The sequence below is a fragment of the Lepus europaeus genome, chromosome 5 (assembly GCF_033115175.1).
Source record: "Lepus europaeus isolate LE1 chromosome 5, mLepTim1.pri, whole genome shotgun sequence".
NCBI lineage: Eukaryota > Metazoa > Chordata > Mammalia > Lagomorpha > Leporidae > Lepus > Lepus europaeus.
This window is the reverse complement of record NC_084831.1, coordinates 156121295-156135667: the sequence shown is the minus strand read 5'-3', so window position 1 is coordinate 156135667 and position 14373 is coordinate 156121295. Positions and strand designations below refer to the sequence as shown.

At 54.9% G+C, this 14373-nt stretch overlaps 1 protein-coding gene across 1 annotated transcript in view; it reads right to left on the bottom strand.

Annotated features, from left to right (window-relative positions):
- TNR (tenascin R) overlaps positions 1-14373 on the bottom strand; it is an 85329-nt gene that overhangs the window by 49920 nt on the left and 21036 nt on the right. Inside the window, exons 6-7 of the mRNA XM_062193838.1 lie at positions 13910-14179; positions 8168-8353 (exon numbers count right to left, since the gene is read on the bottom strand). Coding sequence (XP_062049822.1) covers positions 8168-8353; positions 13910-14179 — 456 coding nt within the window. The remainder of the gene's footprint in view (positions 1-8167; positions 8354-13909; positions 14180-14373) is intronic.

Genomic DNA, 14373 nt, shown 5'->3' with positions numbered 1-14373 from the left:
GCCGACACCCTGGCTGGGCCGAGCACCTGTCTCTAGATTAAGTGGGTGGCTGCAATGCTCCCAGATGCGTTCAGAGCACACATTCGTCTTCGTCAACGTGTTGGGCGATTCTCAGGTACATCCTTGGTTGGAGAAATTAGATTACCATTGGGACATAAACTACTTTTCTCAGACAACTGATTGAGACCTTCACTCGCTTATAATGAAGTGGAGTTCTCCAACGTAGATGAAGGGTGACAGATTGAGGGAGGAAGACAGAAATTACATGTTGCCAAACGGATCTAACATGGAACGTTTCCACCCAAGTTTCTTATTTATGAAGCTTAAATGAAACGCTCAATAATTCAAGCAGAACCCTCCTCTCCCAGAGAACGGCAGCGCGGCATTTAAAGCCCTCTCCTCCCCGGCTTTCTGTCTAGGGGATGGGGAGAGGGGGCGCACGGAGAGGTTGGTGCCTGCTGCTTCCCTTTGATTTTCAGCAGCTTTCTTCCTGGGCTACAAGTGAATGTTGCTCTTTGCCAGCAGGGAAAATACGGTTCTGCCGGAAAAGGCAGTGTGCATCAGAGCCACAGCCAGCACAGCCCTGTATCAGCACTCAGCACTCCCAAGGACCTCTCCCTTTTCAAAGACCCCACTGCTCTCTATCAATGCTCGCTTTATCTCTCCATCCAGCTCCTGCAAGTGGTAGCATTTCAGTGGCTCGATTCCCTTTCTTAACAAAAGCCCAGGAAATTCATCCCATAGGAAACCATCACTCTCCATCCCTTACAAAATTTCCTTTGTTCAGCCTGGTGGTTGATGCCTTTCTCCACTCTTTGACCACACACCCATTCTTCTCTGAACTCCTAAAGCACACAGTTTATCTACTCATCAAATACCACTGAGGGTCTTTGTGCCAGACACAGGGCTGTGTGCTGGGGATACCAGGGTGAGCTGCACAGACATCAGCCTTGCCCTGTGAGGGATGAAAAGGAGTCAGTACTGAAAAAGTAAATTCATTATTTATTGAGCACTGACCCATAATATGCCAAGTCCTGAGCTACACGTGATGGGTGATCTAGAAGAAAATTCAAGAATAAAGGGAGGGAAGAGAGGAGGGGTTAAGAAAATGAAAGAAGTTTCTAGTGTGTGATGGTAGCAAGTACTGTAACCACAGCTTCTTAGAGATTCAGATGCGTGAGCTCAGTGAATTCCCCCACAGCTCTTCTGGGCAGGCATTGCTCATTAGCCACCAGGCTCAGAGGGACCCATCCCTTCATGAGGTTACAAAGTGAATACTTGACAACGCTAGGTATAGAACCTAAGTCCCTTGTTTTGTCTGACAGATCAGTGCATGGTCCCTAAGGGTCCCTAAGAGTCATACAGGTTAGTAGGGGGAGTGGGGTAAGCCAGGCGGAATTGGAGAGGGATTTGATGCTGCACCGTGGGCTGCTAACTAAAGGCCATTTCAGAGGGGGATGAGACCAGCATGGGCTGCAGGAGCCAAGGGACCACTTCCTGGAGAAGGGACTTGAGTCATACCTGGAAAGCTAAGATCGGCAAAGGAGAAGGAAGGCAACTTGGAATTCTCCAGCGGTCCGGATGGGGCCTGGGGAGCAGCAGTAGATTGACTGGGGCTAGCAGACAGTGGAGACGGGCAAATCCTCACCTGCACCGAGAGGACCCGGCCGACAGAGGCTGAATGGCTCACTTTGTCCTGTTCAGGAGGCCTAGTCTCCATGCTCGCTGCTGCTCGTGGGGAAAGAAGTGGGACAACGAGGCCCAAGACGCTGAGATTGCGTGTCTTTCCGGGAAAACCATGGCGCTGACGTCTGCAGATGTGCTGGGGCTCAGGTGCCTGGCTGGGAATTTGACCTCTTTCCCTCTTGGAACCCCTGAGCTCATCTCCCAAGCGTCTGTGACGCTCAGGCCTGCCACACTGGGGTTAGGGATTTGGTTGGCCTTGGGAGATGAACTTGGGGATTTTGAGATGGAAAGAGGTCATATTTCCACCCATGCACCTGAGCCTTGCTTCTATACACAAGGCATAGAAACAGCATGGTGGCAGCACCAGCTCGGGGAGAGTGGCAGACAGGCCCAAGAGGGGCTGTCTGGTATGGGATTTGAAGGTGGGTGGACATGTGTCTTGGGGAGGGATGTCCCAGGTGGAGGGCACAGAGTGTGCCAAGGCAGGTCTAGCAAAAGAATTCTGGAGGACCAGGATCTAAAGTGGGGATCCTCAGGGAAATTTTCCAACAGTGGAGCTGGGAGGCTGGAGGTTTCACCGCAGGGTGGCATTTGGAGGCAGAGGATCTACTGAGAGTCCCCGAAGTTACGCCAGGTGGACAGCAATCTGCTTTACAGCTAGGCAGAGACCCATCCTCGTGTAGAATAAGAGCAAGTGCTCCTTCCAGGCTTCCTGAATGAGTCAGGCTTTTGAGCCATCTCCCTGCGCTTTTGGGTGTGGGTGGTGCTCAGGCAACCAGAGAAGCAGCTGACTCCACCCCAGTTGTAGGGAAGGGGCTGGCCGAACCAATGCGCGTTGAGTTAGGAGAACTGTCCCAAGGGGCGAGGTCCAGGGGGACTTTCTGGATGCAGGGAAACAAGGTTCCTCACTCCCTGCTCTCGTCTGGGTTTTTACTGTAAACGAGGGCTCCAAGCTGAAGAAGCCAAAGCAGAAACTGCAGGCTTGCCACTGGGTCTTCGTCAGGTTCCCTTTTCCCCAGCGTGTGACATCCCTAGTTCCTGGCTCTGTGACAGGAGGTGCTTCTACTGGGGTCTCTGTGACCCACGCCCCACCTTTCTGCACCCTGGAAGGAGGCACTGTGTCCAGAGGGTGCCTTCCCAAAGTGACCACTTGGGGTCACTGTGACTCTGCCCAAATGAGGTCGAGCACAGCCGGACCCTGGGGCCTCCAGGCCGGTCACCCAGCCCCTCCTTCTGGGGAGAGGCAGCAGGGTGGCAGAGGTATGGCGCTGGGTTTGGGGCTTGCGCATCAAAGGGTACTGACACAACGAAGTGGACGGAAGTGCCTCAGGCAGTGCTCATCTGCCCACTGGGCGCCTCCTGGAGTCTCAGGTTTCTCCCTGGAAAACCCTCCTGTTCTCCAGCCCTTTGCCTGCTTCTGAACTGCCAGGAGACCACTTCCTCACCAGGGGACCCCAAACACGGGGCTTGGTGCTGGCACTTGTTCCATGGCCCCCGGCACTCAGAGGCCTTGAAGGTGGCAAGTCGCACTGTGACGCCTGCCTTGTGTGTACGTGTGTGTGAGTGCATGTGTGTGCATGCAGGGTGTGTGAGTGTGAAAATTTGTAAACGTGTGAGTGTGTTGCATGTGGGTCTCTGCTTCTTTGCAATCCCGTGTTGCTTGGTGACATCTGTAGGACTCTGAGCCCCTGGGATTCCTAGAGTGTGGAGCTGGTTCTCTTAACTTGCAGCTTGCTGACTGAAGAGAGGGGGGCCCTGGTGCAGGGGAGGTGGCTGGTTGGGAAGTACCTGGGGAGGCGCTCAGGGGGGTGCTCCAGGGGTGGGTGGGAGGGTGGCCTCGGGCCGCTGGGGAGAGTGCCGTGCTCACGTGGCCAGGCAGGCCAGCTCCTCTCGCCTCTCCTGGTGCCAGGGATCCTCAAGTGTGGGCTCTGTCCGTGAGGGAGGATCTGTGAGGGTCCCAGTGGCGGAGGGCAGACCCCCTACCCTGGGTAAGACATGGCAGCCATAGGCCTTTCTGATGGCAGGGTGGAGGGGTCGCTCAGATATGATGGCCCGAGAAGCGTCCACAGTTTCCATCAGTGGCTGGCTGGGCGGCTGGCGTCTCGACCAGATTCCAGTGGGGACTGAGAGTCTCCCCCTCCTTCTCCTCTGTCCTGCCTTCCCTCCACCAGGAGTTTTCTCTGCGGATCGTTGTTTTTTGGAAAGCAGAGTAGTGTACGCATCCTGTGCCCTGCTGCCCAGTTCCAACCAGGAGGTACCGGGACGAACCTGTAGGGACCCAAGTACGGGACACAGGCCATGCAGGCATCCCCTGGGCTAAGACGTGTCGTTACGGACACAGAAGCCAGGAGACTGGAGGAGGAAATCATTTCAGTCTGTTGTTTAGAAACAAATTCTTTCTCCAGAGGGGAGTCTCTGAGCACTGGCTGCAGATGGGTGGAGCGTGGTGGGTGATGGGAATTGTGTGCCCCAGCCTGGGTTCTTGGGAGAAGGGGGGAGTGGGGGGCTGTGCTTGCTGTGAGCCCTCTGTGTGACTCAAAGAGACAGGAAGGGCTTGGATTCCAAGGAGAAAGGGCCAGTGGTGGCCTCAGGGACAAGGGCGTCCTCTGCGGGGAAGAGCAAACACAGGTGCATAGAAGTGTAAGGACTGAACGTCAGCCATGAGAGGAACGGGGCCTGAACTGGGGCCGGGGGAGCCCAGGCTGCCGAGGCTCTGGGGTCTGAGCTTTGTCGAGATGACCCACAACCAGAATGCTAACCGGTGCTCCATGCTCCCCGTGTGCCAGCTCCACCTGGGAGTACTCAGACATAGAGAAATAGCTGATCTCATGTCACCCCCACAGGACCTGTGAGGCCGACAGGATGTCTGGAAGCACAGGGAGTTAAAGACATTGGCGCCAGGATGCACAGCATGAAACTGGCCTCCAACCTGAGTGGGCGCCTGCGTAAGCCACACCCTACAGGAGCACTGTCACCCGCGGCGAGCACGGGCATCCTCTCTGGGTCCCGAAGGCAGCTCTGGTTCAGCACACCGTGGGGACGAGGGCTCCCATCCCCTGGGTGGTGCACACACTGCCGGTCTGCAGGCTGTAGTCTGAGAAGCCAGGTTCTACGTCCCGGTGCCACATCGATTGAAGTTAAGCCATCCCTTAGCTCATAGCTTGCTCGCCAGCCTGCTTCTGCACCATCATCATCTACTCAGTAGTGCAGTGTGCTAGACGCCGCCTCATTCACTCCTCACGGTAACACCACGTGGAAAACGGCGTCGTTCCCCCCCACCCCCACCCTGTACAGACGAAGAAAGAGGCTTGCAAAGGTCAAGTCAGTTCCCCCGAGGCAGAGTGCCAAGTAGGGGCTCTTTGCATCTTGCACAGAGCAGAGCATTCAAACAAAACAGAAGCTTCCAGGTCTCAACACCAGCCGGCCCTGGAAGCTGGAAGACTTTGCTCTGCAGGGGTCCAGGTTGGTGAGGAATGGACGAAGCACAGCAACTTAGAGCTGGGATCTAACTCCTCTCCTCCCATCCCCTCCTCTTTGCTGGTCTTCTCTGCTCCCAGATGCCGCAGCAGCAGAGCGAACAATCCTTAACCGGAGTCTCGGCAACCACAGACACACTTGATTTTCTTACATGCCTGTAATCCCTTCTTAAATCATGTAAAGCTATTTGCTTTTATAAATCTCTCCAGCAGTGAGCTCCCTGGGATAATTATGTGAGATATATGCATATATCTATATAAAAGTTTTTTCATAAACCCAACTCTAGCACACAAGAAAATCCCACCTAAGCCCACTCTACTCCATAATTTTCCTTTTTTTTTTTTTTTTTTTGACAGGTAGAGTGGACAGTGAGAGAGAGAGACAGAGAGAAAGGTCTTCCTTTTGCCGTTGGTTCACCCCACAATGGCCGCCACGGCAGCGCACTGTGGCCAGTGCATCACACTGATCCGAAGCCAGGAGCCAGGTGCTTCTCCTGGTCTCCCATGCGGGTGCAGGGCCCAAGCACTTGGGCCATCCTCCACTGCCCTCCCGGGCCACAGCAGAGAGCTGGCCTGGAAGAGGGGCAACCGGGACAGAATCTGGCGCCCCGACCGGGACTAGAACCCAGTGTGCCAGCGCCGCAGGTGGAGGATTAGCCTGTTGAGCCGTGGCTTCTCTTAACGGATCTGTGGCATTTAAATTTGGACCATCTCTTACTTTTTTTTTTTTTTTTTTGAGATTTTAATTTTTATTTGAAAGGCAGAGAGACAAGAAGACAGAGTGATCTTTCACCTGCTGGTTCACTTTCCACATGCCTGGAGCAGCCAGGGCTGGACCAGGTGGAGGCTAGGGAGCTAGGATTTGATCCACGTCTCCCACACGGGTGGCAGGCACCAAAGTGCCTGAGCCATCACCTGCTGCCTCCCAGCAGCACGCTGGACCGAAAGCAGAAGAGCTGGGACTTGAACCAGGCACGCCCATGTGGGTTGTAGGTGTCCCAGGCAGCAACTTGACCATCTACCCTGTCCCTTGCATTTGATTTCTTTGGTAGGAGCAGCCGTGAGAGGGGGTCCTTCAGAACGGGCTTTGGATGACACTGTGTCCTCTGCTAACCTTGTGAACTTGTGGGGCTCAGCTGCCTTACCCATCAGTGGGGACGATGACAATAGCACCTGATGAGGTCACTCTGGGTGTTACAAGAGCCTGCCTAGGCGGACGTGCTGGTAATACGGGTGATGATTAAGGAATGAATGCGGGCTTTTCTTTCTTTGCCCCTGGTAGCGGGAAATAATAGCTTGAACGTGAGCGGAATTCTCTCTCATGACTTTATGGTACAGCCTTCACCGGAACAACTAGCCATCATTTTTGTAAAACTGCTTATTGCCGAATAAGCCTGCGGCTCTAGGCAGGGACAGGCTGCGCTTAGAATCAGTCCCCTTCTGTAAGCAGCTCCGTTTGCTCGTTTAGCTTAATTTTTGTGAATGTCTCCAGCTCTCTGCCAGCTGGTCTGCCCTTCCCACGTCCCGTTCACCCCGTTCACCTGCTTGGTCAGCATATCTTCCCGTCTCCTTGCTGCATTTTCAAGGAGCGCGCTCTCTAAGAGACACATCTTTTCTGTTTACTTTAACTGGCCTTGTGTGGCAAGATGGCCTGGGATCTCAGCTCAGGAGGAAAGCAGCTCTGATGACACCATCCTTGTGTACTGCGCGCGCTCGTCACTGAGTAGCCCTTGTCTACGTAGACGGCAAACACTTTTGCAGGAAACCCAGACACAAGTTCAACAATGTCTCTGTGTGCAAGCACGCTGGCAGCCCTGGTCCACCATTGCTTTGCACAGCCTCACCCGCAGCTAAAAACCACACCCCACATTTCCAGTCATTCACCCTGTCAGGAGGTCCAAGTTGTTCTGGGATAGGTGTGCCGAGGGCCCAGGAGGAGCAATGGGCTGGTCCCACAGCCCTAAGGGACAGGACCTGCTCTCCATGTGACCTGGGGCACTGCCTTAGACCCTACTGCCACCCCTCTCATTCTGAGGCTAGCAGCAACCTCCCTACCAGTCTCCCTTGCCTCTGTGCTTGCCTTCTTCTGTATACATCTACGTCACCTCATTTAAGATGCCGCTGTGACCCTCAAGAATAAACCCACAGTCTTGAGGAGGGTGTGTGTGGCATGCATGACCAAGCTCTCACCTTATCATCGGCCTCTTGCAGTCTCTGCCCAAGGCATAGCAGACTTTTGCAGATTCCTCCTTTCAAGAAACACCAATCTAGGACCTAGTACGTGCTACCCACTGTGCAGGATCCTGGGAATTCAATGATGAATCAAAGCCAGTGTGGCTCAAATTTCAGAGAGCTTCAGCTCAGTGGTGGAGACCGTCAGCCAAATCCTGCCCACACGTGTGAGATGATGACCCTGGCTACTGAGAGGTGAGTGACGATGGTGAGCTGTGAGTGGAAGCCGGTGTGAGCTGGGCCAAGGAGGTGGTGGGAGGGGCTGTCAGGCAGAGCGAACGGCACGGGTCAGATGCCGCGGCAGGAGAAGTGTTCTGTTCAGTTGAGGAACCGAAGGCAGGCAGACCAGCAGGCCTGGAGCACAGAGAGCACCAGGGGCTGGGGTGGAGGTGGCGTTGCGGAAGGCGGCAGGGGAAGTAGGCAGGCCTGGGGGGCCACACCAAGGGTCTGGGCTTACTTGAACTGCAAGGGGAAGTGCCTGGTGTGTACACACAATATAATGGCACAGTCAGAACTGTGCCCTGGAAAGATCGCTCTTGGGTGACAGGTGGATTAGAAGGGAGGAAGTGGTCTCAGCAGTTAAAAGACGATAGTAGCTTAGACCAGGTGTGACCATGCAATGGAGGGTAGCAGACATATTGACAGGCACTTAAGAGATTTGATCAGTCAGATGTGGTGCTGGGCTGGGTGAGAGATGGGTGAATTACGGAGAGAGCTTTGAGGATGTAGACTCAGTGATCAACATGCTCCCGTGCGACGGGTGTGCTACTCACCTGTAAGAGTGGCCCTGGTGGTTGGCCCCATGCTCTTGGGGACCAGCATCTCATGGTACTGCTCACCGGCCAGGGTGCTGTACACCACCTTGTACTCCTGAACCTCTGCCTCGCTGTTGTCCCACTCCAGGTCGAGGCTGGTTGCTGTGCGGACGCCAACCCGCAAGTTCTTGGGAGCATCAATCTCTAAAAGTAGACAGACAGCCCATCACCACACGTGATAATGTCCACTGAGAAAGCTTTGGCTGAGCGTCCACACCTCCTGCCTCTCCGTCTACCATCCCAGTGGCCCCTGTGTCTGCCCTGCAGTGTTGTACTCGCACTACCACAAATTCCTGGAGCGAGTTAGATACCAATGCACTTTATGCTTCCCTCAGTGCTTTGCGAGAGGCTTAAAAAAGACCCAGATATTGTAAGCTTAAAGAAACCCCAGTAGGAAAAGAACAGAGACGGCTCCCAAATGATTAAGAAGCATGGGGCAGTATCAGAGTCGATCAATAAGCTAAGAGAAGACGGTCGATTGTGCAGACACCACTGAGGGGCTGCAGGTTGGGAAATAAGATAGCCATCGAGGACGTGAGTAGTGGAAAGAATGCGTGGTCTGGGGTCAGGCCTCTGTCGACCCCCAGATCCGACACTTGCAGTAAGGGGACCATGGACACTCCTTTAAACCCCACTGGGCCTCGTGGCACTGCTTTCACAGGACACATGGCGCCGTCACTTCATGCTGTTGGACACAGTAGCCCATGTGTGTGTGCGGGAGACGGCTGTGTGCCTCTGCCCTCGTGCCTGGTGCCAAAGCAGCTGTCCCAGCCCTGGGTTGCCTTTCTGTTGCCTCTGAAGCACTTGCTGAGTTCCACGGACATCGGTGCGCTCCCCAGGCCTGCTCTCTGGGGCTCCAAGGATTCCAGTGGAAATGAAGGGACTCCCGGCACTGGGGTCTCTTTCGCAGAACAGGCCCTCTCCTCAGGTTCCTCGGGGCAGGAAACACTCTGAGCCACTTGCGCTGTAATAAGATGGTGGCCTGAGAAACTGTTCCTCTGGTCTTTGAGGCTTGAGACAAGCTCGGTGGACTGTTTTAATTGGCAGATGCAAGGCCAATTGTTCTTGCAGAAGATTGGAATGTTGTGAATCAATCGGAATGCGGGGACTTCCGGGAGAAGTGTTCTGTTTGGTGGTGTAAATTGAGTGAATCTGTAGCAGATTTATGTCTCCGTAGCTTGTTTTTCGGAGGGATATTTCCTCACTCTATGTGCTTTACCATCCACACGCGGTAGCTGTACTTTCTTGATGCGCATGCGTGTTCTTTCCCAAGCAAGGAGTGGAGCTGGGAGTCTGAGGGGAGGCATATGTAGAGGGACAAGCTGGTCCCTGAATTGGACACACAGAGAGAGGCTGGGCAGAGGGAGGGGGTGTGCAGCCCGGGATGAACTGGGGATGCAAGGAGGTTAGGGTTGGGGGTCAGCTTGAGCCTTGTACCTAGAAAACCCAGACCTCTGAAATGGAAGGCTGTGGGCTTTTGTTTTTCTCGACCACAGGGCTGTGCCTTGTGTGCAGGGGTGGCGTTTTCCATGAAGGGATCAGACACTGCCAAAGTCAGGGAACAGGGCACGGCCAGCCCTGAAGCCCCCTTCCCAGGGAGGAACCAGCTCCGGGGGACGGGGCTGTCAGACCTCCAGGGCCTGGCTGGGGTCTCTGGTCCAGGAATGTGTGCTGGGGTAGTAGGGGAGGAGTGGGCAGGTGGCAGAGGAGGCTGCTGGGCGTGGGGCAGGGGTGGGGGAGGCAGGGTTGGTCCAGGCTCAGGTGTTGACAGGGGGCAGGGAGCAATGTGGGTGCTGAGAACGAGTGCTTGGGAGGTGGCCTCCGGCAGGGGTACGGAGAAGTTGCTTGCTCCCCTGGGTCTTGAAGCCTGACCTCAAGGAGGGGCAGCTTAAGGGCACCCCTGTAGGTGGGAGCTGAGCAGGTCACAGCACTGACTGAAATGATTTGGTCTGTTTTTCTCCTTCTTCATTGTCCAGTCTCCCCCACTGGAATACAACTCATGTGAGCCATGATCTTGTCTGTCTTGTTTATCCTGTAGCTTCGACGCACATGCTAAGTGACTGAATGTGCGCAGGGCTCTGTCTCGTTTGCTACTGCAGAGCCTTTGGACAAACCTTGTGACATCTGTCAGCTGTGGGGCATTTAGGAGGTCTGGGTGGAATGGTACAGGGAGAAGAACAGCTCCGAGCCGGGGCAGCTGGTCTTAGAAGGCAGGAGGCCCCCTCTGCTGTATGCAGCTAGGATCTTGGCTGAGTGCTACCCAGGTTGAACTTGGGAAAGAATTTCTGGAGGATATCAGAGTAGAATCACTACCAAGCAGGTAGGGCCTCAACGGTTGTGACTTGGCCATGTGTAGTAGTTTCCTAAGGCTGCTGTTACAAAAGGGACCACAAGTCAAGTGTCTTGGACAATAGAAATTCATTGTCTGGAGGTATGAGCTGCAAGTATTGGCAGGTGGCTTCCTTCCAAGGGCCGTGAGAGACTGCTGCGTGCCTCTGCCCTCGTGTCCTGTGATTCGCTGGTGTCTTTGCAATCTTTGGCATTTCTTGGCTTGCAGAAGAACCGTGCCGTCCGTGCCTTCCTCTGTCTTCACACTCCTTCTCCTTGGGTGCATCCCAGATGCCCTCTTTTTATAAAGACACAGTCGTGTTCGACCAAGGCCCACCCTTCATGATCTCTGATCATCTGCAGAGACCCTATTTCCAAATGCGGTCACCTTCACAGGTGCTGGAGGTTACAACCTCCACAGCAATGCAGGGGACACAGTTCGACTCCAACAGCACTGACGACAGGTCTGAGGCGTGCAGGTCAAAGGAGCAGCCTCTGCTTGGCCAAAGGCCCTGGTGCATCAGCTTGGAGCCTTGAAGGCTCTGCATTCAGAGCGGCCTGCGAGGGGACCACCCTGCCTGGCGTCTCCCCAGGGAGGGCTGCTGAGGGCAGGCAGCTTGCAGAGTGTCTCTGGGTTTCCTTAGGCTGCCTCTCTTCAGTCCCTGGCCTCGCTGTGTTTCCATCAGAGCTCTTTCCATTTTCAGAGAGCTTGAAGACCCAGGCAAATATCCCACTCGCCATGCAGCAAGCAAATCTCTGTTTTAATTGCCTGTGCAATTAGTGCGCTCCTAGTGTCGAAGCCATCACCTGGAAAAGCACTTTGGTTAATTTGAATTTAAGCGGAGTTCTGAAATGACTGAGGGCCCTACCGCGCGGGTCTGGGTACCCTCTCATCCCTCAGCTGGCACCTGCCAACCCCAGGCCTTCAGAGCCTGTCTCCGAATCTGTTTGCCTCTCCCCAGCCCGGCTACCCCCGGCCCCTCCTGCAGCAGAGGGGAGCAGGTGTGAGGTAGAGGCTGAGGTTGCTTCGAGAGGGCAGCCCCCTAACAGCTGCCCATCCGCCAGGCAACCGGAAACAGAATCGCACAGCAGCGAGCTGGAACGCGAGAGGTGCTCCTGGGCGGCAGAGTATAATTGTCTTGATTGGAATTTTCCTGGGCCACCAGCCAATCCTGCTTCCATCTTGTCGACACACACATCAAGAATTTGCTTTTCATCCTGCTGCTGGAGAGCTCTCTTCTCCTTTTCTGCCTCTTCAGACGCCTTATCAGAGTGGAGCACAAAGAAACCGCTTCCCAAACACAAACCGTCTTGAAATGAAGGGGAAAAAATGCCCAGCGCATGGTCCATGGGAGATACGGATACCCAGGGCAAGTGTGTTGTATGGGTGGAGGTGGGGAAAGGCAGACCTTGAGTTAACCAGAAAAGGATGTTGTGGGACATCCTTCCTCATGCTCTACCCTGAATACTTTTGGTTAAGTGAGAGAGAAGGGAAGAGAGGGGCCAGTGTAGTGGCGAAACAAGTAAAGATTCCGCCTGTGATACCCCTTTGGCTGGAGCAAAGTGTGAAGCACTGGGCTGGAAAGAAAGACCTCGAGTGTTCTCTTCCTGAACCAAGTGTTGGTGCCAGTGTTGTGGTGCAGTGGTTAAGTTGCTCCCTATGGCACCGGCAAGGCATATCCCACATTGGCCCTGGTTGGAGTCCCAGCTGCTCCACTTCCAATTCAGCTCCCTGCTAAATGCACCTGGGAAAGCAACGGAAGATGGTCCAAGGGCTTGGGCCCCTGCCAGCCATGTGAGAGACCCGGATGGAGACCCAGGCTCCTGGCTTTGGCCTGGTCCAGCCCTGGCTGGTGTGACAATTTGGAGGGTGAAGAGTGGATAGAATCAATCTCTCTCTCTCTCTCTCTCTCTCTTTCTCAGTCTCTCTCCCCCTCTGTCTATTACTGCCTTTCAACTAAATAACTAAATCTTAAAGGATCTAGCCCTGGCTCCTCCAGTGGGTCCACATTGACACCGGCTCTTTTTAAAGGGGAAGCATTTTCCTCTCCGGCTGTTTCCTTCTGAGTGTTAGGAGCTCTACCATAAACCTCCCAGCCTGGTGGTGTGTTTTGCAGCAAGGCTGGGCCCTGTCTTCTGCTCCCCTCTCTCCTGGGACCCCCTCTCACAGGACTGGTTGCCCACCAGGGGCCAGACCTCTGCTTGTTCCTCCATGCTGAGCAGTTCCCCAACTTCCGCCACTTGGAAGGATTTCCCAGGTCCACCGTGGCCACTGGGTTTGCAGACCCATCTGGCTCTAACACAAAGCTACGGGCTCCAATCTGGGGGACATTTTGGGTCCATGTGTCTTACTCAAGGTAGGATGCTTGACTTTGTGATTCTTTCCTACCTTATTCAGTCGGAAGATGCTGGTTCTCAGGTTTTACAGATGTTGCCTGCTTCCTTTGATCCCTGGAACAACTTGGAGCTGGCAGAGGCAGCCCTTCCTGTGCGACCTCCCCAGGGCACAGAGGCCAAGACTAACTCTGGACTGGATGGAGACTAAATCATGAGTCGTCTTGCAGGCCCTCCCTGACCTAGTGTGGGCTCCAGGAAGCCTGTCCTTGGGGCGGTGCCTGTTCTACTTGCCCAGTAGCTGGCCAGACTGCTCGGTGTTCAGGGAGTCGGGGGCAAGCCACCCCAAGGCCTGGTCTGTCCTGACTGTGCGAGAAGCCCCTCGGGAGTCCCGGCAGCCTTGGGAAGGGGGGCTGGTTATCACAGCGAGAAAGGAAGCATTTGTGTGAGCAGCTCTGGGACGCAGGCTTCACGTCAGCCTTCCGGCTGGTGCTTCCAGACAGTGGCTGAATCCCAGGGCCTCTCTCTGCAGCTCTGCCTCTGGTTGCACGGGGCAGGCTCTGTGCAGGGCCGAGATGCACCCTCATCATAGCATAGTATGATACAGGCGTAGATTGCTGCAAGGCTTCCCAGAGAATGGCAAAAAGACGTCTTGAGGAAGGGTCGCCTTTCCTGGACCCTCACCAAATCGCCATTTGAGCTAGCAACACGTGTGCTTCTGTGTCTTCAAGACAGACTTGTCATCCTGCAGTTGAGAAACCCGAGACCCACAGGAGAGGGTGCCTGTGTTAGGTGTCAGGTCCGGCTGGTAGCAGCGGGAGGACACTCTAGTTCTCCCTCCTCACCACGAATGCACGCTTTCCCCCTTCTGCTCTGCTGTGACATCAGCGGGAGGTCCTGAGACCTCCCTCTCCCTCTGGTCTTGCAGCGTCTGTGGTAACAAGGATGCCCTAGCACGGGACCTCCTCTTGTCACGACAATACCAACCGGTGCAACCCGACTCTCCCACCTCCTGCTTCCCTCCCACGCCAGCCTTACCTGTTGTAAACCGGGTGGTTGTGGCATCACTTTCGTTGGTCCCTCGGACTGCACTGACCGACACCTCATACTGGGAGCCGGGCCGCAGGGCCTGCACCGAATATTGGCTCAGGGGAGGCTGTAGCCGGAAGGTGGTCTTCCCGCCTTCCCCACCCACCAATCCATATTTCAGGAGAATGAAATCGACTCTGGCTCGGGGTGGGGTCCACTCCACAAAGGCCACAGTGTCAGAGACGTCTCGAACCAGGATCTGCGTGGGCCCATCAATGACTGAAAAGGATCAGATAGAACAAACGCATGATGAGAAGTAAGCCTTTGGTATCAGCCCTCTCCTGGTCAAAGAGAGAGGGAGAGGGAGAGGGAGAGGGAGAGGGAGAGGGAGAGGGAGAGGGAGAGGGAGAGAGGGAGAGGGAGAGGGAGAGGGAGAGGGAGGAGAGAGATGGGGAGAGAGAGAGAGGAGGAGG